The 26681-nt window shown below is 42.4% G+C and overlaps 1 protein-coding gene across 1 annotated transcript in view; it reads left to right on the top strand.

Annotated features, from left to right (window-relative positions):
* The first annotated feature begins 293 nt into the window (after positions 1–293).
* The window catches only part of ITGA2 (integrin subunit alpha 2), a 109708-nt gene continuing 83320 nt past the window's right edge, over positions 294–26681 (top strand). Inside the window, exons 1-2 of the mRNA XM_030881962.2 lie at positions 294–324; positions 6262–6927. Coding sequence (XP_030737822.2) covers positions 294–324; positions 6262–6927 — 697 coding nt within the window. The remainder of the gene's footprint in view (positions 325–6261; positions 6928–26681) is intronic.

The following is a 26681-nucleotide window of genomic DNA, read 5'->3' on the forward strand; positions in this document are numbered from 1 at the left end:
CTGAGTACAAATCCCTGGGAGACAGTCTGATCGATCAGCTGGGGTCAGGTGTCTACCCTTATCCCTAGGAGGCAGGCAGTGACTTCTGGAGGAGAGTCATGGCAAACTCAGAATGACCTACAGGCAGAGCTGACGCTTTGTGCATCTGGCTCACGTATGAAGACAGATACGGACAATCTAAAATGTGTAGGTATATTGATAAGTGCAGAGAACTGAGAAACATAGAAGTATTTTACTTTTGCTTATTTGTTTTGTTTGTTCTTTAGTTGAAATGTCTCTTACTTGTGGACATTATGCAGCTCAACCAGCACCTGGACACCCATGGTGAGTCAAACTCAGTGGATTCTGAATGTCACTCAGACTTGTCATGGATTTACTGGGTGACATTTGAGGAGCCACTGGTTACTTCATTTCAAAATTTTCAGAACTTACATAGAATTTCACATTCATTACCTTTTTCAGGACTAGGGAGAGGAATATCAAACTGTCAGGGAATTCATTTCAATTTAGTAACTATTTTTAGGAACTTATTTGCCAGGTATAGGAGTAGACTCTTGTGATATAAACATATATTTAAGAGATCTAGCATTTAAGTGCGAAGGTGGAGTATACACATGTAACTAAATTCAAGTCACACCATAATACATACAAAAGAAAGATTTTTTTTTTTTAAACTGTGGGAGATGGGAGCCAAGAAAGAATAATTCATTATGAATAAAGGGGATGGAAAGGCTGGGCAGCTAATACACAATTCTATTGGAGCCTTGAAGTAGAATTTTAAGAAATGCAGAAAAGGGAGAAAACTATTCCAGGTGGAAAAAATAGCTAAGGAATTAGCAAAGAAGGGAGAGGTCAGCCAGTGAATGGGTGGATTTGCCCTAAGTGTAGGGAGGAACCATGAGACATGGCAGAGGCAGGTTGGGGTTCAAGTGGGAGCTTAAACGCTAAGGTACTTGAACTTTTTCTGGTAGACGTCCAAAGATTTTCAGCAGACCAATCCTGCATTTTAGAAAGAAAACTGTGATGATGGTATAAAAAGTGGTTTGGAAACAGGGATGGAGAAAGCACAGAGAGATGATTTAAGAGACTGTCTCGTGGTACAAGATCAAAAGGGCTTTAAAGAGAGTAGCAATGGAACAGAAGGTAGGAGATGACATCGATAACCAGGGTAGAGGGTAAAGAGAGAATTGATACAGTACCGTGGCCGGGAGGCCTGGTGGTAGCTCTGAGGACGAAAAGCAGAGGTTTGTGGTTTAAGTGAATGTATACATGGAAATGAGATAAGCAGAGAAGAGCCTGATATGAAGATAAAAAAGATCAGAAGGGAATGCTGGGAAAAACTCATCTGAGCCTCCTCCCCCGGAACTCCTGCCTAGAGCTGAAGGGAGGAATAGAGTTCTTAGCCGTTCTCAGAATGTGGTCCCTGGGTGTCTAAAGACCTTTTTTTTTTTTTGCGGTACGCGGCCCTCTCACTCTCGTGGCCTCTCCCGTTGCGGAGCACAGGCTCCGGACGCGCAGGCTCAGTGGCCATGGCTCACGGGCCCAGCCGCTCCGCGGCATGTGGGATCTTCCCGGACCAGGGCACGAACCCGTGTTCCCTGCATCGGCAGGCTGACTCTCATCCACTGCGCCACCAGGGAAGCCCTAAAGACCCTTTTAAGTGATCAGTAGGTCAAAACTACTTTTATAATAATACTGAGCCATTAGTTGCATTTTTCACTGTTTTCACGTTTGCCCTGATGGTGCAATGGGATGGTGCCCTGATCTTGCATTGCAAGAACAATGATCAGTAAGAGTAATCGTTGCATTCTTCAACCCTGAGCACTAGCAGAGAGAGAGAAAGAGGGCGAGAGGGAAAAGAGAAAGTGGGGGAGGAAGAGGGAGGGAGGGAGGAAGAGGAAGAGAAGGGAAGGGGAGGAGGGAGGAGAGAAGAAGGAAGGAAGGAGGGAAGGAAGGAAGGAAGGAAGGAGGAATGGAAGGAGAAGGAAGGAAGGAAGGAAGGAACGGAGGGAGGGAGCGAGGGAAGGAAGGCTAGTTTTACTTGAGAATGTCCTTGACAAACCCGTAAAAATTATTACTTTCATTAAATCTTGACTCGAGTACATGTCTTATATTTTGCATGAGGAAATCGGGTGGTACATACAAAGCACTCCTGCTGCGCACTGAAGTTGAACGGTGGTCTCAGGAATGCACATGGAAGCCCAGTTTTACTTGAAAGAGCAACTTGTAGACAAACTATGATTATCCAGACTTGGGTATTTCACAGACATTTCTCAAAAATGAACAAAGTGGGCCTTTCATTTCAAGTGAAACAACCGATAGTCTATTTTGCCAATGATAAAATTCAAGCTTTCAAATGAAAATGAGAAGTTTGGAAAATGTGTATCTGCCAGCATGAGCTCGACAGCTTTCCGATATGTAAAGACTTTTCTCATGAGATAGGTGGCAATGTGATTTTTTTGATATCGTGTAATGAGATGTATCAACAAAGAGCTGCATCACTCCATGAACTAGTGTTTTCCGAATGAACAATGCAAGCCACAATGGGACAAAATCTTGCATGAGATCTAGTCAAAATACTCAACGGACCAATGAAGTTTAGTGCACCAGGTGCTGGAGGAGGTCACCGAGAGGATAACTGTGAGCTGGACCAAGGCAATTTCACAGGCTTTCCCCGCCCCCCAGTACCTTCTACCCACTGTTCCCACAGCAGGAGTCACTCCAAGCCTTGAGAGAGTAATGTTACTGAGACCATCTGAACTGTACATGTGACTGAATGCTATTAAGGCCTCTATATAAACTCATCATCTTGCAGGAGGGCACAGAGATCCACTCATCTTACCCAAGACAAGCCTCATATGCAAGTTCCCTTGCTTATTAAAACTGCCACCTACCAATCTGTAGTGGCCTGCCTCTTTCTTGGGTCTCACCTTGCCCTCCGTGTGCTGACTGTACGTGCATGCCCAGCTGAAGGATCAATGTTCCTATCCAGTCTTAACCAGCTCAGCTTGAACTAGATGCAGCTGACTCCACGTGGAGTCCTTTTAAATTTAGCATAAGTGTTCCTTATACAAGAAAGTCTTCCAAGATCCTCCAGGTCTGAGTCAGATGGCCCCCTTTGTGACCCTAAGCTACTCTCTGCCTGTATCCATTGGCAGTTATCCTGCGGCTGGTGGTTTATTTCCCCGTCTCCCCCACTAGATTATACTCTCTCTGTGAAGGGCCAATTTCGAATTTCACCCAGGGTACTTCCCAGGTTGCAAACCAGCACTAGGGTAGGAAAAGTTCATTGATATGGCTTCCTGTTTCACACTGCAACTGTTACCAAACCAGGTGCATCTTGTCCGACCCATGGCAAGCCAAAAGGCTGAGACACCGAGGTTTACAGCACAGAGAGGGTTTATTTGCAAGGCAGCCAAGTGAGGAGATGGGAGAGCAAATCTCAAGTCCACATCCCTGAAGGCAAGGGGCTGGGGCTATTTATGGGATAATGAATAAAGAAGCAGGGCGGTCTGAAGCATGGGGAGTGTGGAGAGCATGGGGAAATGTGATTGGAAAAACGTGCGGTAATCGTTGTCCTGCACCAGCATAAAGAAGCTACAGGCCTCTGCACCTTCCAAAGGTCACCCAGGACACTTGCCCAGTTGAAGGATCAGTGGTCCTATCCAGTCTCAACCAGCTCAGCTCAGACTGGACACAGCAGACTCTAAGTTTCTAGAAAACAACTCACTGGGGCAAACATCTTATGGTTTAGGCTACGTGCAGCTTGGAGGGCATGCAAGTCTTAAAAAGACTTTGATGAGTGAAGGCAGGTGAAATGGATTTAACCCACAGTTTCACAACTAGTCTTTTAAAAACACCACTTGTTGAATCTTGGTGCAGTATCAGAGGAATAGCCACAAGTACGTTCTATTTTTCCAGCTATAAATCTGTGCAATGACAGAGTAATTCACATAATTTCACCAAAATTATGTATCTACAATGATTGACTGCAGAAGCGGATAAGAGAATCCAAGTGTTTATTTTTTAAGCCAGATATTAAAAAGTTTGGCAAAAATGTAAAACAATGTCATTTTCTCGTGAATTCTTTTATTTTGGGAAAGAGTTATTTTTCATAAAATGTATTATTTATGTTAACATGTAATAGTTTTATTGTTATTTTAAGATGAATTAACACAAAAATATTGAAAAATTTATCCATTTCAATTTCTTCCATGGTAAACATTGATAGAAACAATTCACATATACAAAAGTTCTTTGAGATCTTCAATATTTTTTTCCAGCTCTATTGAGGGGGTAGTTGACAGTTAAAATTTATGTACATATTTAAAATGGACAAATTAAGTTTTGATACATATACATTGTGAAATGATAACCGCAACCAAGCTCATTAACATATTCATCACCTCATAATATTTACTTTTCCTGTGTGTGTGGTAAGAACACTTAAGATCTATTCTCTTAGCAAATTTCAAGCATATGAGACAGTATTATTAACTATAGGCACCATGAGGTACATTAGATCTCCAGAACTTAGTCATGTTCTAACTGAAAGTTTGTACCATTTGACCAACATCACCCCATATTCCCCACACCCCAGCTCCTTGTAACCACCATTCTACTCTCTGTACAATAAGTTGACTTTTTAAGGTTTCACATGTAAGTGAGATCATACAGTATTTGTCTTTATCTGGCTCATTTCACTCAGCATAATGTCTTTTAGATTCATCTATGTCACTGCAAAGGGCAGAATTTCCTTCTTTTTATGGCTGAATAATATTCCATCATATATACAATCACATTTTTTTATATTCATTCATCCGAGGGATCCTGAGACCAAAGAGTTTGAGAAGCCCTCCCTTAATCTTATTTCCAACTCAGAATGTGGTGTCCAGAAAAATCACACTTAGGCAGGATATCTCCTAGGAAGTTTAAGGCAGAAGTTCTCAAACTGTTTTGTGTCAGGAACCCTTTACACTCTTAAAAAGTTAATGCGGGGCAGGAGTTGGCTCTTTGTTTCTTGAAATTTGAAATTGTTGCCTGCTCTGGAAAAATATAGCTCCTGATTTATCCTGTACCTCATGCCAGGATGTTAATTTGTCTGGTTCTGAGCACAAAAGCAAAGAAGGGTGCATTTTCCTCTCCAGCGCTCTGAGACAAAGCACAGATTCCTGTCTCACATGAAGGGAACTCTCCTGCCTCCCAAACAAGGGTCTGTTCCAAACACTTACTCACATTTCAGTGAGTCAGAAGGAAACAGACAGATATTCATCTCCCTGAAACCTGGCTGACTTCCTGCAAGAAGTCTGTGAGGAGAGCCACGATTGGGTGTCAGGGTTAGTGAGCGGCCACCTACAAATTCTCAGGTGTTATATGGAGTCTTAGTCAGCAGGTGAGTACCATCCACAGCGCAGAAAAAAAATGCCTTCAGGTGTTTGTCAGGATTAGTAAGTAGTAAGTGACAGATAAGAAAACAGGAAACAACCAGGGGCCATAGATTTTGGTTTCAAATGTATTGAGTTTATAGTCATGATTTATAAGCAGTAGCATCTGATGAATACCAATTTAATACTTTAACTATTTGAGACTCCAGCCCTAGCTATGGTAAAGGGGAGCATTTGATTTTTACCAGTTACATCCTTCCCATCTTGAACCACTTTGCTTCCTAGTGGCAGTATGCCAGTATGCTAGTATCCCATCCTCCTAATAGTACCTGCTCCATAAAGATTTGGAATGGTGATAATAATAATGATTAGACCAGCAAATCCTTAAGTTTAGTTTATTAAAACTTTTGATTACTTCATAAAAGTAGTCACTGGAAGGATTCTGGTTTCAACAATGTGCTGGGAATTTGTGGGTGAACTTTCGGAGGAAAAATCAGATTTAGAGAAAAGTGAATATTCTATTTCTTAGGTTGGGAAGTAAAAATCTCAGAAGTGGTTATGGAATGTTCTCTTTCCAGATCTGAGCCTGAAATAATGGAAGAAAATGCTCACGATGTAATGTAGACAAACAGAAAGAATCACGAGTTCATACGGGGGTTCTCACTCTTCTGTGTGTCTTGAAGTAAATCGCTTAAAGTTGGCAATCAAATCAGCTCCTTATTTGGAGAGGAAGGTATGAGGATTTATAACACACACACACACACACACACACACACACACACACACACACACACGGCGCTCTTGCAGCAGCTCTTGCTTAAATATCACTTCGGGATAATCATAACTTTTGGGCAGATCTTCTTTCCTGTCGAGTTAGTTTCTAACCTGGTCATTGTGCTTATTTTTGTCCGTTTTTCCACCCACTTGGGAAAGGCAGAGCAGGCATGCACCGAGCAGCCCCTGAGAACTGTGGCTGAGGCTCACGGCTCCCCCCAGCCCTCCCACCCCTGCCAGGAGCCGGGAGCCGGAAGGCCTGTACGACGGCCGGGGCCGCTCGGGGACCCCGGGTCCCCCGCGGGCCAGCGTCAGGCTGTCAGGGGTGGGGTAGTAGACCAGCTAGCTTTCGCCCGTCTGCTGCGCCCGGCAGGAAAAGCCCCCAGGGGCGAGGTTCCCACCCCCACCACTTCCTGGATCCCTGGGCTGGGAGGGTGTGCGGGGGTGGAGGTGAGGTCTGCGGGGGTGTGGAGGAGCCCAGGTGCAGCTCTCCGGGCGGCGGGGCGGGGCTGGGGCGGGGCCGGGGCAGGTCGGGTGTTTGCTGAGGCGAAGGGGCGGGCCTTGGCGCCCCGGGAGCTGCCCGGCAACTTTTTCCTGCTCACACCCGGGCGCGGGAGAGAAGACCTCGGGACGGCTCCTGGGGAGTCTCCGGGTCCTTGGGCCCCCGTGCAAACCCAGAGCAGCTCCACTGCCCGGGGCGGCGGGCTCAGGATGCGGCCAGGACGGACAGGCGGCACACTGCTGCGGCTGGTGTTAGTGCTCAATCAAGGTAAGCGACGGGTTTGCTCCGCATGAGTTGCAGGAGGAACTTGCGTGGGTCCTGGGGGCGAAAGCGAGGAGTTCTGCGCCAGCGAGGCACAGGTGGCGCGCGTCTCTGCTCTGATTCCACGTGGACCCAGGCGCCTAGCCATCCCAGCAGGATGGAGAGAGACTCCCCATTCCCGCTCTCCCTCGCCTGATGTCCCCATAAGGCACGGCTCACCCTGTCTGTAAAGCACCTTTCAAAGTCAGCTCGATACGCGCTTCGCTCTTAGGTACACACGCACGCGCACACATGCATGGGGGAGTAAAGATTAGTGGAGCGCCTGGAGATCCAGAATCCTGCTGCCGGGCTCAGACAGGTGCCCCGCCAGACCCGGACCCGGAGGTTCTGTGCGTCCCGGGAATCCGGTCCTAGGCGACAGCCTGTCCCTCAGGGCGCTGCCTGGTGGCTTTGCAGGAGCCTGAGAGCCCAATATGCTTATTTTTCAACCCCAGGGTGTGAATAATGTCCCTATTTCTTCAGGACGCAGCACGGATGTTTCTTCCCTTAGGGGACGTAGGAAAACCAAGCGCCTCTTCAATACTTGGCAGAGGGGAATTCTTCACGCCCTTCTGCCTTCTTCTTACTGTTGTAACGTCGTCTGTTCGACGAATGTAAACTTAGGCCAGGAAAAGTTCTTTTCCGCTTTCTGGATCGTAGGCGCCGCAACGAGAGATTTACCCGCAGCTGCAGCTCCAACGGCAGGGCGTTGAGAGCCGGGCCCACCCGTCGCCTGACTCCTTTTGCACGAAGTGGGGAAATGAGGCTGGGGGTACCCAGCTGCGGCGCAACCACAGTCCATCAAGAGTACTTTCCCCAGGGGACTTCCCTGGCGGTCCAGTGGAGGGAGCGCGGGTTCGATCCCTAGTCGAGGAGCTAAGATCACGCGTGCCGCCAGGTGCGGCCAAAAAAAAAAAAAAAAAGCTACTTTCTCCAGACCATTTTCCAGAGCCTCGTGTGTGCTTACTTCAAGAACTTTAGTTTACTTTTGGGGTTAGGTGGGGTGGGGGGAGTCGCATTTGTATATCATAGTTTGAATAGCTATCAAAGCAAACCAAACAAAAAAGTGGTCTCTGATTTTCAAGTGTTTTTACCAAGAGGAGAAATCTTTCTTAGACTGCCCTCCTATGAGGCATTTAACCAGTTGTTATCATGAAAGAATTCTAATGCAGAAGACCCTGTAGCATTTTCTCCAGGTTAGAGAAAGAGAAATAACACGACCCCAGCGGAGAATAGGCATCGTTAGTTTTCCTGTCTAACCCTGGATCTGGTGCTTCACAGATATTCTCTCCTGGGACCCCAAGAGTGTTTTGAGGGGCCATCAACCCTAACTTAGGGGTTTCGGAGAAAGTTGGATTCACCTTGAGAATCAGTTCCTGGACACCACCACCTTCCCAAGAGCTAATGGACATTTCAATGCAAGCCTTTCATCACTCTTTAATTACCCATTATTAACAGAAGCTATGGAAATATAACATCATTTTCTTATCTTTGAAGTGTTGAGGCTTGTTCTTTAAACAGCAGTGAGAAATACTTCAGAGGAATGTAGTGCCGCAAGGCATGAAGTCAGGTACAGAGACTTTACCTGGAGTTGGTTAACAAGCACAACTCGCTGCAAGCCAGCAGAAGTGATTTAAAATGACATCTGTCCAAATAGTTTGTATATTTCCTCCTTCCTCCTGCTCCAGATATTTACATACTCAAGGAACAGGTTTTCTCTTAATTCCGGGTAATCATAATAAAACTTTGTCATTTGTTATCTGAACCCAAGTTCCCAGGGAAACAGCATCATTTTTTGATACCATGAATATCCAAGATTAAAATGAATAATTGAAAGCTCTAGGTTTGTGACAGCTGCAGTTTTTTATGGCATGACCCTATCTGTATAAAATTTTGAATACTCATCATTACTAAACAGACACACATGTAGTTGCTTATAAGTTATATCCATATATATTTGTGTAATATAAATACCAAAAATTAAAATGTAAAAGGCGCATGTGTGTATGCGTTTCTACATCTAGCACACACCAACCACTGTAGAAACTTAAAACCATCAAATCTCACTTTAACACGTAGATTCAAATTCGCTTTCTATAAACATTCTCACAGGTATTTAAGAAAAAGCAGTGCTCATGGTTTGGTTTCATATTTATCGCTTTTCATTGATCATTCCTTAGTTTAAGTGCTCGCAATCATTGAAATGGTAACCGGCAGGTTGAGGATGGAAAAGAAAGACCATAAGAGGCCTGGATAATCCATAAACTGTAATAGGTCCATAGGGAAAAGGGAAATGTGATTTTAAAACGCACGACGTCACTTACACTGTCTAGTGTGTTGCTTGGCTAAGGATTACTTGCCTAGCCTCATCTCTTGTTATCTCTGGTACCCTGCCCGAATCACCCCCTATTTTCAGATCCCTAATTTCCCCTCAGGCGGTACATATTCTAATTTCCCTCTTAGTAAGCAGGTCCTCCTTTAGTGTGTAATCTGGCAGCTGTTTCCTCCTGAAGCACCCTCCACCCCTGGCTTCTGTTCTCCCTGTTTGTCTCCTATTTTCCTGGCTGTTCTTTCGTAGTCTCCTTCCCAGGCTCAGCTGTTTGGCCCGGTCCTTGTTGGTGTTTGCAGAGTTCCATGCTGGATCCTCCTCTTCATTTTACCAGTTCCCTCTGGGCCTGCTCCCCACTCAAGTCAGCATCTCCAGCCAGACTCCTCTCCTGAGTTCCAGATCAGTGTTTCCATCTGTTAGCAAATATCTCCACCTAGATGCCCTCTATGCACGTCCCACTCCACATGTCCCCAACCGAAGTAGATATCTGTCCTCTGAAATTTTTTCCTGCGTTGTCTATTATTGTTTAATGGCAGCATTATCCTGCAAACATGGAAACCAGGGATCTCTTCCCTTGTCTGCAACCTCACAAACTGTCTCTAAGTTCTGTCTGCTCTCCCCAACTCATGTGCCTTCTGCTACTGCCCAGTTCAGGCCCTCGCTTTTTTGTGTCTGGACTCCCACCGTCTTTAAGCTGGTTCTCCTGTGTTTGTCTCTTATCCCTCCAGTCCATTCTCTGCTTTGTCACCAATGGTATCTTTCTAAACACTTATCTGTATCCAATCACCCCTTTGCGTCAAACGTTTGGTGGCTTCCCAGCTCACGTGGTGCACGGTCCAAATTTTGTGACACGTCAGAAAAAGTCCTTCGCCATCTGGTCGCAGCCTGCCTGTTCAGCTTCTTCTCTACCACACTCCCCCGTGCACACTTACACACAAGCACACACACTGCACATATGCACACTCACAATACACACACCCCAGAGCCATGGACATGCACCTATACACACCCTTCTGTGTTCTGACTGCACCTGATCATCCGATATTTGGTGTTAGAATATTTTCCAGACTATTTTCTTGGCCTTCACTGCCTTGATGCTTTTCCCCCTTTTTTTTCTCATCCCTTTGCAACTCACCATTGTCCTATGTTAAAAGAGATGACCCCAAGTAAAATTATAAAGTAGGGAAGTTTTTATAACAAAAAGGGAAGTTTGAAGTAATCTCTCATTTCTGGGACCCACCCTCAACGACCTCTCTCATCTCAGCCCCTCAACCACCTTAGACCACCAGCTGATATGGTAACTCCCCTCCCCCATGGCTCTCCAGCTACACCGGCCCAACCTCGACTAAGCTTTGCTTTCCTACATACTGGTTCACAAGCCACTGTTTTGATTCACATTAATAGATTGGGGCTCTGGATCCGGTATTTAAAAACAATTACTCATACGTTTCTGATGTGCATCCAGGTTTGGAAGTAACTGCTTAAATATTAGCACTGCACCTTCTCTTTCCTAGCAAATTAAAATTCCAGAATTGCCTGTACCACCTTGTTTTGTGATGACCACCAAGTCAGGTGTATTTCACCACCAAGAGTCAGAGAATGCGTCAGTTCAAGTGACTTCCTTCTAAAGTATGTGATGACTGCTCCTTTCTTAGTGTGCTGAAAGCCATGGGTGTATAAAAAGGGAAAAGCCTGTTAATGCAAAGAGATGAGCTGCTAATGGTGGAATTTTAGACATTCAGCAAAATAAAGGCCATTCAGTCTGTGTGTTGAAAATAAAGTTTCAGGAAGAATAGGAAAGATATTTGGGACTGAAAGTGTCATCTTGACATCATGTAAATGTTACCACTAAAGTCACTATCAGCCCTGCTTAACTTGGGACATTACAGAAAGATCGAGCACAGCATAAGAGAAAGAACTATGGAAAGCTGTTACTCCAGTCAACAAGTCAAAGATGTGGAGGGTGTGTGTATGTGTGTGTGCTTTTGTATCCTATGGTAACTAATGATTTACCTGGAGGAACACACAGAATAATGACTCTTAAAGAGAAGAATCTTGATACCACAAATCCCGAGACAACAATAGGTCCCCTGTGTGAAAGTGACCCCTATGATTCTCCCTTCTGATGATACATAGGTGCTTTGTTGCTCTGGATACAGTGAATTCCAGAAAACTAGTTTTTGATCATATCTTTATGCAACACTTGCTTTATGTAAGGCAACGTGCTGGATCCAGTGTAGAACCACTGGAAACTTGAAATGTGGTCCGGAGAGGTTGCAGTCCATTTGGAAACAAGTCCACACATGAGGGAAAGACATTGTCTCAGTCCCTGGGGATTGCCTAACCAATTTCATACCCTACCATCCTCCTTTCTGACAGAAGCCCAAGTACTGGGTTAACCCCTCCTCTGCACAGCTAGGAGATCCAGGGAATGTTGAACGGTAATTGGACTGAGGCAGTGCTGGTGGTCCCAGACCTCTCGCCAGTGTCTGATTTAGACGTGGGCATATAATGGAATTTTGACCAATGAGATATGGAGTGACATCCGCTCAGGGACTTTGGGGCAAGAATTTTTCATTCCTAAGGGAGATGCTAGTTAATAAACATACTGTCAGGTCTAGATGTAAATCTTGGAGCAGCTATAGCCATCTTGCAACCATGATGTCAGGACTAGCTTGGAGATAAAGCCAGGACACTGGCCTAGTGGAAAGAGAGGAAGAAGAGGGTCCTTCCTATTGTCTTTTATTGATAGTTACTGAAATTTCGAGCCATCATACATCTTGGTGTCTTGAAAAATTTCCGTGTAATTTACAACTTGTGTTGTTCCTGTTATGTTGTTGTGTTGTCTATGCCTATAACATAAAGATGTAATGTAAGTTTCTATAACATAATAGGTGTCATATGGTCTCATGCAGTTAATTGCTGAATGAATGATACAGAACTAGATGTTGAGTTCAGAGGATGGAGAAATATCACTGTGACACGTTTAAGTATCAGGCCTCTAGAGAGGCCGTCCTGGGAGCAGGAAATAATTGTTACCATTCAGATCTACTGTGAAGGGCCTTAGAGATCAAAGTTCAGTTCTTTGTAAATGACTGTAAGTGGTAATACAGTAACGTAATCACTAATAGGCCCCAAGTCTCCTAGTTCCTGGGGCCAGATGTTTTAGATACTTAAATAGGAAAGGAGAAGGCCCGGAACACATTACTCAAGGTATTCACAGAAAGCGAGAGCTGGGAGGTGAGTGAGTGCCCAACCGTGAAAGGCCTTGTAAACCCTGGAAAGGAGCATGGAGTTTATCTGGAGGACAGTGGGAAGGCTCTGAAGGTTGTTAAGGGACAGTGACATGCTCCGGTTGGCCCCTTGACAGATCACTCTGGCAGCAGGGGGGATGGTGGAGTGAATGGAAGCCAGACTGAAGGCACCAAGACCACTTAGGAAAGAACTGGGTCTAGGTTCGGTGTTAGAGACGGCGGTGGTTCAACTATACTCCCGTATAAAAAAAAAAAAAAAAAAAAAGATGGCAGTGGTAAAAACCCAGATAGTGGCAGTAGGGAAAGATAGCTGAGGACAGATGTGAAAGGTATTAAGGAAGAATGGACAGGATTTGGTGATTGATGTACGAGGGTGGCAGGGAGAGAGGAAGAAGGTTAAGACTGAGACCTGGGTTTCTGATGTAAACAGCTCGGGGGATGCCATTCACCAAGACAGGAGCACTAAAGGACAGCAAGGCTAGAGGAAAAAGAGAGCAGTTCAGCTTGACAGCTTGAGTTCGAGACATCCACGTGAATACGTGTAGTTACTAGATGGTGATGTGTAGCGGTGTTAGGAACAGGAGTGAGAGCAACATGGGGATAGAGATTTAGGAGTCGTGGGCATCTGGAGAGGGATTGAAGACATGACGTTGATGAGTCAGACGAAGAGAGACTAGAGGATGACTTTGGCTGCAACCTGAGGAGCTCCCTTAGAAGGTCGGGTGAGGAAACGGAGATGCCAAGGGAGAGAGAAGATGCAGCTGGAGGAGGAGAAAGAGGACAGCGCAGACTGGGCACCGCGGAAGTGTTTCGAGAAGGAAGAGTCGGTCCACAGGATCAAACTCTTCACAGAAGTCAGGCAGGTCTGACCTCCTGGGTGAGGGCAGTCTCTGCTGAGGGGAAAGAACAGAACCAGAGTGGAGCCAGCTGAGGAGTCAATGGAAGGTGAGGGATGGGGACAGTGCCAGGAACTTTGGCAGGAAGGCAGGAGCTAGAGGGATGAGGTGGGAGGGGCTGCTTAAAAACAAACAAGCAAGCATTGGAGAAACTTGCATAAACATTATTGTGGTTTTTTTTTTTTTACTTCTGTCACCGTACTGCATGGTACTTGTAAGTTTTGAAATTTACATTGAGGCATCCGTATGTGGCAGGAGTCCGTGACACGAGAGAAGCAAAGAGGAGAAAAGGGGCACGCGTGTCCATGGAAAGGATGCTGTCAGGGAGAAAGAAGAAGGAGGGGGGAAACTGGATGACCCACAAGAGCAGCAGCTCCGGACAGATTAGAAACCACAGGTGATCACGTGAAGGAAGTCGAAGCAGGTTCTGGGCTATGAAATGGAGAGGATATTAATTGATGAGAGAAAGGTGAAGCTGACCAAGGCACACAGAGAGAAAACTCAAAACAAACTTTTCAGAAATCACAATCCCATATAGCACAGAGAATTGTGTTGTCTTTGAAAGATTCTGGTCATAAAATATTAAAGCCTTTTATTCTGCATAACAGTGGGTTTTTTTCAAGGCGTTTTAAACATTTCTATTTAATATAAATTAGAAATAAATTAATGTCTACTCTTAATTTTGTTAAAGTTATAATTAGTTCAAGGTACTGTTCAAGTGTTTTATCCAGTCTATGCCTGCTGACTCTTGTACACGTAAATTACATTTACTAACCAGTATAAACTCGAACTGCATATTTTTGTAATGTTTTCAGGTCCATTGAATATTGGAACTGTTCATAATTTTCAAATACATTTTTTCCTCCTTGGAGAGAATTGTCTGTTCTGTTGACCAAACAGTTCATAGAAACTGGGCAACTTTGTCAATGAAGATTCCTGCATTATTATTCCATGTTCTGAAAGGGTAACTGCAATTCTTCCTTTTATTAGTTTAAAGGGACTAGAGCAGTTTTTACTGCAGAAACCGTACATAACTCCTGATCATTGAAAGGCTTTCTGTATAAAAATGAGGTTAATGTTTAAATGAGCAAAGGGGAAAAGAAAGAGTGACGGACACTGTATTGTCAGTGTAAGAGATGATTTCATTGTGTTCTGAAGAGCGTGTACAAAGCTATTGTGCCCCTGCATGCCTTGAACATTGGCAGTTGTCATTCTCCTGATTCATTCGAAGGTGGCCTTTGTTTGTCTTTGTGTAGGCCTGATCTCATTTCCATGGATACCATGTAGAAATGCAGACTGAATGCAAGCTGGCTCTTGGCCAGTTCAGTAAGATAACTCTATTCCAAATTGTTTACCAGTTTCCTTCAGGTCCTTTAACCAAATAGCTTCTTGGACGCTTATTAGAATATGGACAATGAACCTTCTGAATTGTATAACCTTTTTGTAACCATATTCTGAATACTAGTGCATAAAATAGATATTTCAGAGAAATTGACTTAGTTTTCTGTGTACTTATTGTTTGGGGGGGGTGGGGAGGGAGGACATAGCCTTGGTAATTGGGATACTTTTATGTGATCTTTATTTTCCTTTCAGTATAAAAATGTAATAGCCCAGATAAAAAAGTCTTAATGCAAAGTGGAAAGACGGTTAAATAATTTATGTAAATGTCATAGTGTCGTAGTTCTTTCAGGCTGCTATAACAAAATACCGCAGACTGGATGGCTTACAAACAACAGAAGCGTATTTCTCACCGTTCTGGAGGCTGGGGAGTCTAAGATCAAGGCACCAGCGTGGTCGCATTGTGGTGAGAGCCCTCTTCCTGGTTCATAGCTGGTGCCTTTTTGCGATGTCCTCGTATGGTGGAAGGGGCTAGGGGTCTCTCCGGAGCCTGTTTTATGAGGCACTCATCCAATTCATGAGGGCAAAGCCTAAGCACCTCCCAAAGGCTCCCACCTCCTAATACCATCATCTTTGGGGGTTAGAATTTCACCATATGAAGTCTGACGGAACACAAACATTCAGACCATAGTATGTAGTAATTAAGAAGTCCCTTTTATTATTACAGTATCTAATTTTTGCCCCCAAGGAATCAGACTTTAACATATTAGTATCATTTTTTTTCTTGGCTGTGGTTCCAGTGAAATATGACCTTAACCCTTTTTAACAGTATAGTCCCTTAGTCTCTTACCTTAATCTGTGTTCTCTCTTTTTAAAATACAATTTAGCCCCCAACCCGTATTCTATACATCCTTTAAGTAAGTCTCAATTTCACTGAGGCTTATGCACCCCAGGAAGCCTTCCCAACCACTAATCCAATTTAGTTGTCCTCCTCACGTGGACCCTTTCATAGCAGTTGTCACATTCTACCTCAATGATATGTTTACTTGGCTCTAAATCCTATAGATCGCAAACTCTGAGAAGACGGGGGCCATGTCTTCTTCACTTGTGCCAAGTTGAGTTTTGTTGAATGAATGAAACACGTATGACAGCTATTGTAACACGGGTTAAAGGCACACTTTCCGAATGAATGCCAAGCCAAAAACCTCCTAGTTCTTTCCAACTCGTATATGCCAAAATGCTTCTGTTTGCTAAATCCAAATTTGCTAAAATATTCCTTTAGTTGATCAATTTATTTATTTATTTTTTTACTTCCTTGAGAGAGTTTGTTTGCTTTTGGAATATTTCTCCTTTGTCTTGAAATGTCTAACTAGGATAGCGCTATTGACAAGTAATAAGATGAATAAAAGTATTAGGACAGTGCAGACATCTTTTTTTCCCCTAAAAAACCCTCTTGTTCCCCTCTTCTGTCCTCATAAAGCAGTACCATAATTTATCTTCAGCTTGACGCTCTCTCCCACTGAATACATTTTTAAGATCACCTTTCATCCTATTTATCATTGTATTCTCAGGACCTAGCATATAGTAAGCACCCAGAAAATGGTTGGTAAAAAAATTTTAAAATAAAAATAGAATTTTGATAATATGAGGTAAGTATGTTCATCAAAGTACTAAACTTGATTAATACTTTCAGTTTATAGCTTTTTTTATAAAGCAGAATATTTCAATATCCTTATAGAAAATGACATATACTAACATTCTCGTAAACAGAAAAAATATTTATATTTCTTCCTTTTGATGTTCGTAAGTGTGAATGTAAATTTTCATAGATATACTTGCCATTTATATGAAAATGACTCATTTACTTTTTTCACTTGGTATCTTTTGTATATACTTTTCCCTGTGGCCCTCATATTTATAACTTTACATTAATACATCCTGCCATGTCATGGTTAACTATTGTCCCATTGTTGTATATTTAGGTTGTTTCCTGTGGGTTTTTTTCCCCCCTACTGCAAGTAATGTGGCTATAAATATCATTGTACAAGAAGCTTTTTCTTTCTTTTTTCCTTTTGGACAATTTCCAAAAGCAACATTACTGGATCAAAGATTATCTGTATTTTTTAGCTCCTGTTGCATACTGAACACTGTGGTCATCAGTAATGTGTGATTTTTACCAATTTTACCAACATTAGATTTTAATTTACTTTTTGTAGGTTTTTTTTTTTAACTTCTTATAGGTTGATGAGTGTAACCTGGTGCTTCATATTTATTTTAATTCTCATGCTTTATATTCATCAGGGTGTCTTTCTAAGTTACAATTTTAAAATGCCTATCTTTTGAAAAATATATGTAGAGTAGGATATTGTAGAATTTAGGCCTAGAAGAAACCTCAAGAGATCATCTAGTAAATGCCTCATTTTTACAGTAACCAGCTTTTGAAAATGACTAAAGCCCAGGACTCTAACCTGCAGTCCATCATTTCAAGATAGGCTTCAGAATTTCCTCTGAAAATCTCTTTGTCAAACTTCTCCTTGTCAGCTGTTTCCCACAGATTGATCACAGTCCATTTTCATTTGAGGAGTGGCAGTCCTCTGGTTAAGATTTCCATACTTCCGTGGGTCAGAACCTTTTAGGGGGAAAGAGAAGACATTCTGTTTGCCGGAGCACTTGACTTTGAGTCTCCAAATCTGGAGATTGTTCTGGTTAACTATTGCCATGTAACCAATCACCCTAAAACTTAGTGGCTTAAAATGACGCCCATCATTTGTTATCTCTCCTGGTTTCTTGCGTAGGACTTTGAGAAGAGCTTGGCTGGGCAGTTCTGGCTTGAGATCTCTCATGTAGTTACCTTCAGAGGGTAGGCAGCTCTCTCTCTTCATGTGGTCCCATCAAGGGGTCTCTTCAGCATGGCGCCCTCTGGGTGGCCTGATTTCTTGCAAGGCGACTCAGGGATTTAAAGGCAAGTGTCCCCCTCAAAACTGGCAGAAACTTGCACTGTCTTTTCTAACCTAGACTCAGAAATCATACAACTACATCTATTCATCAAAGAAATTACCAAGCCATACCTAGATTCTAGGGGAGGAGACTTACTCAGCGTCTTGATGGGAAGAATGTCAAGTAAGTCCCAGACATGTTTTGAAACCACCACAGTGACTTAGTCAACTTAATGGTGTTTACAAGACTGTTGCTTGTTTATATCATAGTTGTTCAACTTCGACATTATTGACATTTGGGGACTAGACAATTCTTTTGGGGGATGGAGCAGTGGCAGTGGCAGGAGGGGCTGTCCTTCGCACTTTAGGATGTTGAGCAACTTCACTGGCCTCCACCCACTAAATGCCAGTAGACACTCCCCTTCCCCGCAACAGTGTGACAATCAAAAATTTGTCCAGACATTACCAAAAGCCCCCTGAGGGACAAAATTGCTCCCAGTTGAGAAGCACTACATTAAACAAACATGTATTAATGTTCATGGCATCCTGAAAGGAACTCTAGCTCTGAAGAGTAAATTTTAATTTTAATGCCATTTTTCTGGCTGACTTTGGATAAATCACAGTCAGACTCTTCCCTACCTTGCTGGGTCATTGGGAGGATCAAATGGAATTATGAATGGAAAAGTATTTTGTGCACTGTAAAAGCGTATATAATGTTACTTTTCAAAATTCATATCCTTGGTATTCATCCATTTTTATCATCATTCATTATTTTAAGGGACCCCAGTGGAGTGTCTATCAGAGGGTAGTAGAGTGTCAGACATGGGAGGAACTGGAGGATTCAAGGCAGTCCCTCCAGGAGCTCTGCTTTCCATTTCTAATGTTACCTGTGGAGGAGAATCTAGATCCTTACTGAATGTAAAATTTAACACTCAAAACAAAGACTTTTAAGGAAAAGTTGCATTTTTCTTTCTTAATAAAAGCAGGAGAATGTTATGCTGCTATACTCCAAACGCAGTTTTATGCTTTTGGCTTTTGCACTACTTTTATTTTTTCTTTTAAGCACTATAGCTATAAGCCAGACACTCTAGAGCTTAAATCTGTATGTACAGTGAATGTGTGGTTCTTTTCAAAGGGCCTACAGTTTCTAAGTTTAGTTGCTTTATTTTTTTTTGAGAGGAGGGGGGATGGGCTTTCTAAATTATTTCTGCAGTATTGTCCTTTCAGCATGAAGACAATGCTATTGAGAATGATTTCCTGTAATTTTGTACATGTTCAAAGGATCTAATGCAACCTATGACCATTTTCTGTTGTACATATTCTCGGTAATGATTAGCTACACTTGAGAGTTTGAAGTCTGTTTTCTTTTTTTCCCTAATGTACTGTTATTTATTTATTTATTTATTTTTGGCTGCATTGGGTCTTCCTTGCTGTGCACGGGCTTTCTCTAGTTGCGGTGTGCTGGGGCTTCTCCTTGCGGTGGCTTCTCATGTTGCGGAGCACGGGCTCCAGGTGCATGGGCTTCAGTAGTTGTAGCTCGCGGGCTCTAGAGCACAGGCTCAGTAGTTGTGGCTCACGGGCTTAGTTGCTCCGTGACATGTGGGATCTTCCCAGACCTGCATTGGCACGTGGATCCTCAACCACTGTGCCACCAGGGAAGTCCCATGAAGTCTGTTTTCTTAGTTTCAAAGTCAGGGTCTGAGTAACCCCATTTCCTGCGTTTGTGGTTTCCTGGAGGGTCCATGGGCTGATAATGTTTTCTTGGCTCTCATGGTGAGTGTGTCTCAGCAAAATGTAGACATGCTGTCCTCCTATCCATTGCACAGCAGTTCTCAGAAACTTAAATGGAAACTTATTTAGGATATATTTTTTTATGTGAGAGGTGAAAGTAGGATCACAAATTAACATGCCTTTTACAATTTCTCAAAAAGTATGCCGTTATCAGTAATATATAATGATATGAATAGTAAAAGAAAATAACGAAAACAAGCTGTCTTTACTGAGTGCTCATCATTTGCTGGACACTGGGTTAGGGTTTTATATATACTGTCTCATCACAATAAGGTAGGCTCATAGATTAGGTCTATATCACGGGTGAAAAAGCAGTGGCTTATATAGGATGAGGATCTTGTCCAAGGTCACAGAGCTATTCCAACCTCAGAGGCCAAGCTTTTAGGCTCTACAAGGTACTGTTGGTCTTGCCCGGTATGTGGATGTTTCAGTTAAAAAAAAAAAATCCTTGTACTTCCAGCACTGGCATACTTCTGCCACTACATCACCCCAAAATATAGGGTTCTCCTAAAGCTAGATAAAGAGCAAAGTTAAATGTCCTCGAAAATTCTAAATAGAAAATAAAATGTGTGTATATTTGTATATACATATGTATGTACATATTTATTAATCTTTTAATCTACCTCTATATGTATCTTCTCAGTAACCTGCATTCAAGCATCTTCCTTTGAATCAGTCCAGAACTTATATTTATTGATAAACCTGGTCTTTACTGATATCCCATTATATGTATAACTTATTATTATGTGGAAAGGTGAAACAATCAGCAGTCCATCTGTTAATTCAGTTGATTATTGATCTACAACCATGTAGATACTCTGAGTAGGGGGGAATATAGCAGTAAACAAAACAAAGTCCCTACTTTTCGGGACAAAGACAGATTTACCATAAAACAGGGGAAGCTTAAGCTTCAGGCACCCTCACTCTGCAGGCCTCTTCCCATGTATTCACATGCCTGATATTTTTATTAAATATGCAAAAGTTCAGATCATTGTCTCCTTTATACCCTAAAATAACATATTTCAACAAAGACATCAACAGCAAACTGTTTGATCAACGTCATCAGTTCAAAAAGTTTCTGGATTAATCCCTTTAAAAGAAAATTTGAGGTACCTTGAAATATTATAGCTCCTGTATGATACTGGAAAACAGTCCTAAACATTTACATGACATTACAAATAAGGTGTTATGAAAATGAAAGAAACTTTCCTTAACTGTAAATAAGAATAATTTTAAACATTCAATTTATCATGCCAAAAAAATTACTTTTTAGAGAGTATGATTTCATAAAGTTATCAAGTAAAGAGGTGATCAAAAGATGTAGAGCTGGGCTTCCCTGGTGGCACAGTGGTTGAGAGTCCGCCTGCCGATGCAGGGGCCGCGGGTTCGTGCCCCGGTCCGGGGAGATCCCACATGCCGCGGAGCGGCTGGGCCCGTGAGCCATGGCCGCTGAGCCTGCGCGTCTGGAGCCTGTGCTCCGCAACGGGAGAGGCCACAGCAGTGAGAGGCCCGCGTACCGGCCAAGGCAAAATGTATTACAGAAGTATGTCAGGCAATCAGTAAAAGGTATGTTTTTTAAAAAATATATTTTTCAGGTTTTAAAACTATTTATTTGCTAGGATTACTTTTCTCATTCTAAACAAAAGTTAATTTTATACCTGAATTTGTTTCACAATTTTATAATTTTTTCCTTAAAGAGACATTCTGTCCCAAATTGTAGACATGTCAATCCCTACAAAACTTAACTCTTCTAATACAGGTTCTAATGAGGGTGGAAGACAAATTAAAAACATAAATACATCACATAAGAGGTAGCAATGCACAGTAAGGGGGACAGAGAATGCTAGGCAGGGAGTGGGAAGCAGGAAGATATTTTTTTGCTTGGGCTTATATTATATCTATTGCTATATAACAAATTACCACACATGGGGTAACTTAATATACATTTATTATCTTACAGTTTCTGTGGGTCAGGAATTTGGGCATGGCTTCACTGAGGTCCTCTGCTTCAGGTTCTCTCATAAGGCTGCAACAAGGTGTCGACCAGGGCAGGGGTCTCATCTGAATTCTTAACTGAGGAAGGATCCACTTCTGCTCATTTTAATTGTTGGCAGAATTAATTTTCTCCAGGACTATTAGACTGAGGGCCTCAGTTCTCCATTCGTTCTCAGTGGAAGGCTGCCTTGAGTTCCTTGCCGTGTGGGCCTCTTTGCTTCATCAAAGCCAAGAAGAGAAGGCATCTACTAGCAAGACGGACGTTACAATCTTATGTAATGTAATTACAGAAGTGATACTCTGTGATATTTGATTCTGCATTTTGAATCTTCATTTCTATTGGTTTGAAGTCATAGATCCTGCCCTCAAGGAGAGAGGATCACACAAAGGCATGGATAACAGGAGAGGGGGATCCCTGGGAGCCCCCTGACCACCACAGGTAACGAGGAATGGCAGCTCTGATGGGTTGATGTTTGATGTAGAAACAGAACACTCTCTGGGAAGAGTGTTTCATGCAGAAGAAACAAAGGCAAAAGGTTAAGGTCAGAGTGAGTTTAAGGAAGAGCCAGGTGAGTGAGCTAAAAAGATAGGATAGGAGGTGAGGTCAGGCAGGGTGGGGAGGCAATGAGTATGCAATTATCAAGAGACAAAACATACACAAGAGAACAGTAAGTAACATTTCGAGGTAGTACATCACAATAAGAGATGCAGATGGTGAATTATAAGGTGGGTGCGTACAGGCTAAAATGATAGGGGAAGACCCAAACCAAAAGTTTATAGAGAAGTGGCCTGTGAATAGAGATATAATAGAAGAAATACTACCTCAGTTATGTCTGTTGTTTCCATACATGGCCTTGAGATGTGTCAGGCATATCTTGTTAATGAGCAAGCTATTCAACAGGCGCTGACTTGCTAAATGCACAAAAATGCTATTCTGAGAGGGAGAGGAAGAGAGAGGAGTTTCTCCTTTCACATAAAAGGAATTTAGGAAGATACTGTTAAAATAGAAAGTGAATTGATGAGCTGGTATTCCACTACTTAACCCCATCCTCTCGGCCATTGGGAGCCAGTGAGTCTGCCAGATGGCAACTCATCCTCCAACATCCTCATGAAAAAAAGAGAATATATTGAGCTGTTAGGAAGCACTGTCATAATAAATGGACTTCAGAAGCAATTGCTATAGACTTTTGAAGATGTTCATTGCCTGCAAGATCAAAAGTTGTGAAAGGGCATCAAAATCACCCAACAATGTGCGCGATACTCTAATACTTGATGTAGTTACTTTGTCAGAAAAGAACGACTTGTATTTTTTTCATACAAAATGTGAACCTTAAATGATATAACTTGAATTAGTATATATCTCTCCTGTATTTATATATGCACATCTGTATATTGACAGGCTTATCTTTGAAACGCAGCATAGTAAATTGAAAATTTCTGATATTATCCAATTTCCCCCATCTTAGTCTGCTGGAGCCGCCGTAGCAAGACACTACTGAATGGGTGGCTTTAACAACAGAAATTTATTTTCTCACGGCTCTGGAGATAGTAGTCCAAGATCAAGAGGTCATTAAGGTTGATTTCTGGTGATGCCTCTCTTCCTGGCTTGTAGACTGCTGCCTTTTGTCTGTGTCTTCATGTGCCCTTTCCTCTGTATGTACATGCAGAGAGAGAGATCTGGTGTCTCTTCCTCTTTTTATATGAACACCAGTCCTATCAGATTAGGTTCCCACGTTTATGACCTCTTTTAACTGAATTACCTCCTTAAAGGTCCTATCTTCATATATAGTCACATTAGGAATTAGGGGTTCAACATGGGAATTGGGGGAAGATGTAATTCATCCATAATGCCCCTTTAGGCTTAACTACATAGTAATGCATTTATTTCTGCACGGAAGTGATGCACATGTTTCTTTAATATGCATGCAGAGTAAATGTCAAATAAATGATACATGCACACATCATTTTTAAAAAAGTGGTCATGAATTATGAAGCAGAACAAATTATGAAATCATTACCCAGATATTAGCTGTAATCTCTTTGCTTCTTAAAATTGAAATATAATTCTTTTGGATCCCTATTCCACCCTTATAGGAAAATATAGTGCTCTCCCAAGATTTCTCTGAACCCCCAGGAGTTATCCATTTTCATTGTCATTCAGCCCTCAATACCCAGACGGGGGAGTTTTTGTTCTCCACCCTGACAAGTCTGATATTTGATTTTACGCTCTGTAAAAACTAATACATTAGCTCGTTACAGTTTCATGGATGCTGACAAATGACATGAGGTGCCTGAGTCAGAGACCAAGGACTTTATTACTCATAGCATGACAGGTAGCACGAGCATGTTTACATCCGTTTCCCTGCGCTTCCCCACAAAGTATCATGAGGGCAACGGGAAGGGATGCAAATGGAAGCCTGCACACGTTGAGTAGGTTGCATTGTGAGAGAGGAAAACTGAGTTTGGTGACCTGCTGTTTCACAGCAAGAATTCAGCAAACCCATTCTTTGTCCTGGAGGTGAGATTTACCTTACCCTCAAGCTTTCTTGCTGCAAACACAACCCTGAAAAAATGGCCCAGGTAGACATCGGGCAGGATCTAACTTTACTGGCATACCCGTCATATTGAATTGAATGGTGGTCCCCCAAAGATATTTCTATATCTCAGTCCTCAAAATCTGTGAATATTACCTTATTTAGATAGAGGGGCTTTGAAGATCACCTTGTGGAAACTGTTGGCAGAAACATGAATGTCGAAGCCACTTCCAGTGAGGGCTCGGAAGGAAATGAGGAACATGTTGTTGGAAACTGAAGGAATGGTGATCCCTGTTATATAGTGGCAGAAAGTTTGGCCTAACCGTGTCCTGCTGTTGTGTGGGGAGCTTTCAAGCAATTAACTTAGATATTTAGCTGAGGAGATTTCCAAGCAAAATGCGGAGGGTGCAGGCTGCTTTTTTCCTTGCTGAAGGTAGTAAAGTGCAAGAGGAAAGAGATAAATTGAGGAAGGAAGCATTAAACAAAATAAGAACAGTACTTAATGAATTGAGAAATCCTTAGTCTATCCAGATTCAAAAAAAAAAGAGCAAATATTAGGGGACTCATTGTTAGGAAAGTGTGCTCTGAAGGGAAGGCCAAGAGTGTCGTTGGAAAACGTTTTGCTAAATGGATTAGGCGTGTGATTCCTGGATCCTCTCAACCGTCTCCGCAGAGGCCAGGAAGAGAGAAAGAGTTATCCAGGAAAGATCTGTGGAGAGCTCTCTTGTCAAATGGCACAGATCCCCATGACATACACAGGAGACCTACAAGGTTTTCAGGAATGTTGTCTCAGCAGAAATGCTGCTCTTGAACTGAAGGGGACAAAGAAGAAGAGGCCAATAGAGCTGTTGCAGGCCCAGAGGACAGAGCCTTGAGCAACAGAGGACTACTTTCAGGCCTGAAAACCTAATGGAATTTGACCTGCTATGTTAAACTTTCTTGGTACCAGCGACTCCTTTATTCCTTCTAATCTCCCTTTTAAATGGAAATGTCTCTCACATGCCTGTCACACCATCCTTGTTTAGAAGCAGAGAAATTATTTTCTAGGTTCACAGACCCCCAGATAGGGAGAAATTTGCCCCAAGACAGATCATACCTGGAGTTTCACCCATCCCTGATTTAGATGAGAGTGTTTCTCCTGGACTCTTAAGCACAGTTCTTCTGGGAACCTTTGCTGTCTCCTAAGAGAGTTCCCCCATGTCTTGGTGATAACTGGACCTTCCTGCTCCCCTGCCTTTGCCAATACCTCTGCAGCTTCTGAGGACCAGTCCCCACCAGCCATGGGATAGAGATTTGCTCCACATTCTTAAATCAGTGACACCCTGTGCTTGCACTTTCATAGACATTCAGACCTTAGAGTTCATGTATATGAGTAATTTGGATTTTATTTTATTTTTTATTGAGATATAATTGACATATTAGCTTCAAGTGTACAGCACAATTAACTTTTAGAATTTTTATTGGAGTATATTTGACTTAATCTTATGTTAGTTTCTGGTGTACAGCAAAGTGAATCAGTTTTTTATATATATATATATATACACATTCATATATATATATATACACACACACACACACACACATATATATATATATATATATATATATATATCTCCATTCAGATTCTTTTCCCATGTAGGTTATTACAGAATACTGATAGAGTTCCCTGTGCTAATCAGTGGGTCCTTATTACTTATCTATTTTATATATAGTAATGTGTATATGTTAATCCCAATCTTCTAATTTATCACTTTCCCCCCACATTTCCCCTTTGGTAACCATATGTTTGATTTCGAGATCTGTGAGTTTCTGTTTCATAAATAAGTTTATTTGTATCATTTTTTATTAGATTCCACATGTAAGTGATATCATATGATATCTGTCTTTCTGTCTGACATTACTTAGTATGATAATCTCTGGGTTCATCCATGTTGCTGCAAATGGCATCATTTTGTTCTTTTTCATGGCTGAGTAATATTCCATTCTATATATGTACCACACCTTTTTTATCCATTCCTCTGTTGATGGACATTTAGATTGTTTACATGTCTTTCCTATTGTAAATAGTGCTGCAGTGAACATCGGGGTGCATGTATCTTTTCAAATTATGATTTTCTCCGGATATATGCCTGGTTGTGGGATTGCTGGATCACATGGTAGTTTTATATTTAGTTTTGTTTTTGGTTTTGTTTTTTTATGCCTGCGTTGGGTCTTTGTTGCTATATGCGGGCTTTCTCTAGTTGCGGCAAGGGGAGGCTACTCTTTGTTGTGATGCGCGGGCTACTCATTGCGGTGGCTTCTCTCGCTGTGGAGCACGAGCTCTAGGCGCATGGGCTTCAGTAATTGTGGCACACAGGCTCAGTAGTTGTGGCTTGTGGGCTCTAGAGCACAGACTCAGTAGTTGTAGCACACGGGCTTAGTTGCTCCATGGCATGTGGGATCTTCCCGGACCAGGGCTTGAACCCGTGTCCCCTACATTGGCAGGCGGGTTCTTAACCACTGCGCCACGAGGGAAGCCCTATATTTAGTTTTTTAAGGAACCTCCATACTGTTCTCCATAGTGGTTGTATCACTTTACATTCCCAGCAACAGTGTAGGAGGGTTCCCTTTTCTCCACACCCTCTCCAGCATTTATTGTTTGTAGATTT

Source organism: Globicephala melas, chromosome 3 (assembly GCF_963455315.2).
Source record: "Globicephala melas chromosome 3, mGloMel1.2, whole genome shotgun sequence".
Taxonomy (NCBI): domain Eukaryota; kingdom Metazoa; phylum Chordata; class Mammalia; order Artiodactyla; family Delphinidae; genus Globicephala; species Globicephala melas.